Source organism: Grus americana, chromosome 3 (genome assembly GCF_028858705.1).
Source record: "Grus americana isolate bGruAme1 chromosome 3, bGruAme1.mat, whole genome shotgun sequence".
Classification (NCBI taxonomy): domain Eukaryota; kingdom Metazoa; phylum Chordata; class Aves; order Gruiformes; family Gruidae; genus Grus; species Grus americana.
In genome coordinates this window covers 112,088,406-112,092,662 of record NC_072854.1, presented here as the reverse complement: position 1 = coordinate 112,092,662, position 4,257 = coordinate 112,088,406, and the positions used below count along the sequence as shown (strand labels likewise).

The 4,257-nt window shown below is 54.9% G+C and overlaps 1 protein-coding gene across 1 annotated transcript; it reads left to right on the top strand.

Moving 5' to 3' along the window:
* Positions 1-1,089: 1,089 nt before the first annotated feature.
* LOC129204587 (outer dense fiber protein 3-like) lies at positions 1,090-3,511 on the top strand. Its single transcript, XM_054820813.1, has 6 exons — positions 1,090-1,321; positions 1,691-1,891; positions 2,113-2,214; positions 2,560-2,681; positions 3,127-3,267; positions 3,419-3,511. The coding sequence occupies exons 1-6, from the start codon at positions 1,090-1,092 to the stop codon at positions 3,509-3,511; spliced, it is 891 nt and encodes a 296-aa protein (XP_054676788.1).
* Positions 3,512-4,257: the final 746 nt, after the last annotated feature.

The window sequence follows — 4,257 nt, the reverse complement described above, 5'->3', positions numbered from 1 at the left end:
CCCTTTTTCTGCCCCTGGGGGTACTGGCTTGGGAACCCTCTCTCTCTCCCTCTGCTTTTGCGTTTGCGGGTGGCAGCAGTCACAAGAGCAGAAAAGACAATTGTTTAAAAATCATGCCAGATTTTCAGAAGTAACCTCTGAGGAGGCTCAGAAAGGAGAAAGGATGGCATTTCAGGTGAGGAAGTCTCCAGGACAACTTTTGACATTCAGAGTCAACCACCCTGTAAAATGAAAGCCCAGCAGCTCACCTGTACGTGAGCCAGCTGCGGGCAGAGGCAGGGCGTACTAGGATGAGTTGGGCACTGCAGGACGCTTATCCCACCACCCTAAGCCTCCTACTTTCTCCTATAGCCAATAGGGTTGGGAAGTACAGGGGAAGCACATTTATCTTGTGCCAGAATGTGATGGTTTTGGTGCTGCGTGATGGCTTCTGTCATGCCTCAAACATGGTAACTAGCTTTTCTTGCATAACCTAGAAAGTACACACGAGTCTGCACAATTTCTTCTGCACATTGGGAAAGGCCTCTCTTGCCTCTGTTTCCAAGGACAAACTCCCTAAAGCGGCACCACAGAGGTATTGCCACACCTTGCTAAGCGAGAGCCCCCGGCAGCAAATTCTGCTTACTAACACCAGGCCCACGTTGCCCTTGCCAGGAAAAAAAAAATGTAGATTAAGACACATGCGGAAAATAAGAGGCGAAATAGAAATTCCAGGTGTTCAAATGCACATTCTTATTATTACGTGAGCCCAACAGTAGAAGAACGTAAGGCTGCTAGATTAAACGCGTGAACGCCATCAGTTTTTCCCTCGTTGCGTGTTTCTGCCGTGCACACGTCATGAAGGTCTGGCCCTGCAAGCTGGACTTCCCCAGCTCTCAATCAGTCCTAGGACACAAATGTCACATCTGACACATGCCAGGAGCCTGTATGAGGTCACAGTGCACTTCCGTGACAAGCCAAGGCATGTCCCCAAGGCCACCTGGCAGCAGGCACCAGAACCTCTCCTGACCGAGAGGTTGCCTGCTCACCCTCGCCGCGCTCCGCGACCGAGAGCTGCAGCAGTCAAGTAGTTCATCCACTCCAAGTCCGATGGCCAAGGCCGAGAAAGGTGAAGCACTGCTGCTCCTCCCAGGGAGGTTTCGCACCGGGCCTCTGTCAGGGAAGCCCTTCGGTAACTCTTCTGCTCTTGCCGTAGGCTTTGTAGCCACCTCCAACACGGACGGAGCCTACGTGGGCACCTGGAGACCTCATCGCCCACGAGGTCCCATCCTGGCGCAGTTCACCAGCCCGGGACCCAAATACTCAATCCCTGGGACAACAGGTAAAACCACCATCGCAAGGGCGGTGCACCACACCCACTACCTCCAGGGGACAAGCAGCCACAGCTCCATTCCCCTTTGCTCCAGGCCTCCATGCTCTCATGCCAAGTTAGCTGAGCAACTGTTTCGGGGTGCAATACTTCATAACAACAGCATTTTGGCGGTATTCTGATGAATTGCACAATGCCTACGTCGTTCTTGCTGGAAGTCATTGTACCACCGTGTTGGCCTGCTGGCATCACGCTTGGAGGAAAAAGTCGCACAGGAAGGGAATTTCTTCAGGCCAGCAACTCCAGCCACTCCACTTCTTAGAAACTAGCTTTAAATATGCCGTTGCAGGCAGGTGTCCTTTCACAAGCTTTTCTTCCTAGGATACCTGGCTCACAATCCCACCAAAACCAAAGCCCCTGCATACACATTGCGAGGGGCCAAACCACCCATGACAGACAGCTCGTCTCCGGGTCCTCGGTACTATGTCCAGCCCTCCATCACCAGGCATGGGAAGCACACGGCTCCAGCACAGCACATTTGCGGACTTCCCAAGGTGAAGACAGAGATCACCCCTGGACCAAGTGAGTACCATTTCTCTAGCACTTCCTTCAGGCAAGACAAGCGCGCCTTCCTTTTGCCCTGTGCTACCGGCGTACAAAACGTCAGCTTGCACCCTGAAGAGGCTTCAGAGGTTTCCAGACGGAAAGCGAACAAGGCTGAGCACCTCCTCCTGACCTTTCCCCTTTGGCTTGAGGAAAAGAGCCCAGCTTCACTGCTTTTCTCTGCTTCTCCTCTGCCCTAGGCGACTACTCCACCGACAAGGCCGACAAACACCTCTACCAGTGCGCGCCGGTGCAGTCCATGGCCTTCCGGCACAAGGCTCTCAAAACCAACCAATCTCCAGGTGAGGGAACTCGGGCAAATACGCAAACACTTGCAGCCTGCGTGCCCTCCAGGGAAAATGTGCCGAGCGGCTTTTTCAACAGGCCTAGGGAAAAGCCTGCACAGCAGGACAAGCTTGCTTGGTGTCCCAGAGCACCAGCTTCTCCCACCCCACAGAAGGACTGGCAACTCAGGCTTGGAGCTGCCAACACACGCTGCATGCGACAGAAGACGGAGGCATTGGGAGGAGGGGCGAGGCATCCTTCCTGCTCCTTGTAGCAGGCTTGGCAGGCTGCTTCTCTCCCGCTCTGGTACTGCTCCTCTCCCTGCAGGACTCACACGCGCTCTCTTCCCATTGCCCTTCCAGGTCCTGGCACCTACACCCTGCCTCGGCTGGTGGGACCCAACACAGCCTACACCCACGCCAGCCCGTGCTACTCCATGAAAGGGAGGAGTAAGCACAATGGCTTTGCTGAAGACCTCTCCAAGGTGAGCTATGCGTCTCTGCTCTCTCACGTCAGCAGCTGAAGCTCAGCTTCTCTCCTCGGGGCAGAAGGACTCCAGCGCCTGCTGCAGCCTCTCGTAACGCACGCTTCTATGCGCCAGCGGCAAAACCCGAGAAGCCACGGGGTCCCCTGGCTCTCCTGCTGTTAACAGTGGGAGAGGGGATGCTCTGTTGACACCTGCGATGCCTCATTTTCCAGCACTAACAGTTCTGGTGGGGCAAAGCTCATCGGCACTGATGGGAACCTCCCTCCTCCTCGGGGAAATCTGCCTCTCTGCAGGGAAACAGGAGGTGCCCTTGTTCCCATCGCTCCGCGCCCCTCACACCACTTCTCTGGCCAGCCAGCTCAACTCGCGCAGCCCCTGTGGGCACTTGGCAAGAATCGGCACCTGCCTTTTGTACCCAGCAACCTCCCCGCCTCTCTTACAGACGCCAGGTCCTGCTGCGTTCCCCAAAGTGGAACTGGACATCTACAAAAAGAAGGCTCCCATGTACACAATGGGAACCAAAAGTGGACTTGGAGGCGAGAAAACAGTGAAGCCAGGGCCAGCAGACTACTGCCTGGGAAAGGTAAGGCAGCCTGCCCTCTCCTCCTCTGCTTGTCAACAACCAGCCCTTAAGCATCTCCCCCTGCTGACAGGGCTTCTGAGAACTCAAGACCGCCTTTTCAAAAACAAGGCACCACGGTCACCTGTTTTTCTTCTCACTTTTCTCCTTCCAGGTGACGCTGACCAGGCCCCAGGCACCTGCTCCCACTTTTGGACTCCGTCATTCCCTCTACACCACTCCTCTAATATCTTTGATAGAACTCTAATAAAACAACGTACCCCCAAAGATCTGGCCTGTTTGCCTTCATCTGTGGGAAGAGGGGCTGTGCATGAGTGAGGACAATCACCTCTCTCCATTTCACGTCTACGCCTCAACCAAGACATGGCAAGACGAGGACGAGGGCAGAGCACCGAGATCAGCAGCGTAAGCCAGGCAGAGAGTTCTGACAGCACTCTTTCACCTGAACGGAGCTAAACACTGCCCCGTGAAAGCAGTCCAGCCCTTCCCCACATGCTCTGCCCCCATAGCCAAGCGTCCCACAGGCACGGGGGGGGGACCCCCAAGGACTGAGCTGCAAACGACAGCTTTGTTGTGTGAGACAGGAAGAGCTCAATTCTTCCAGAAGATAGCGTGAGCTTTATTGTACTTCTTCACAGTCCATTCAAAATGGGAGGGACCAACGATTACACCCAACAGCGTGCACCAGCATCTCGGCTGTGATGGATGGCAGAGTCCGTCAGGCCTTGGGGAACAGACCTTTGCTCTTCTCAGCAACCTGCCAGGAGACGCGCCCTGGCCTGACAGAGGTGTTGGCAGACTTCAGCCCTTTGCACAGCTGCAAGGAGGAAACAACCCCATCTTCCCCAGCCCTCGCGGCCTACGGCACTGTGCAATTCTTTCAGGTTTCTACCACCGGGAAGTCACAGAAACCTGGAGATACTGAAGGCAGAGGAAGTTTTTTGCTGCTGCCCTACCTGCCCATCTACCTTTTCCCATTATTAGTCTGCCTGT

Bases quoted from the DNA above. Each gene is read 5' to 3' on its own strand.
- LOC129204587 (XM_054820813.1), top strand. From the start codon at position 1,090: ATGGCCAAGGCCGAGAAAGGTGAAGCACTGCTGCTCCTCCCAGGGAGG. The intron at 1,892-2,112 runs GTGAGTACCATT...CCTCTGCCCTAG, and splicing joins AGAGATCACCCCTGGACCAA to GCGACTACTCCACCGACAAG. The intron at 2,682-3,126 runs GTGAGCTATGCG...CCTCTCTTACAG, and splicing joins TTGCTGAAGACCTCTCCAAG to ACGCCAGGTCCTGCTGCGTT.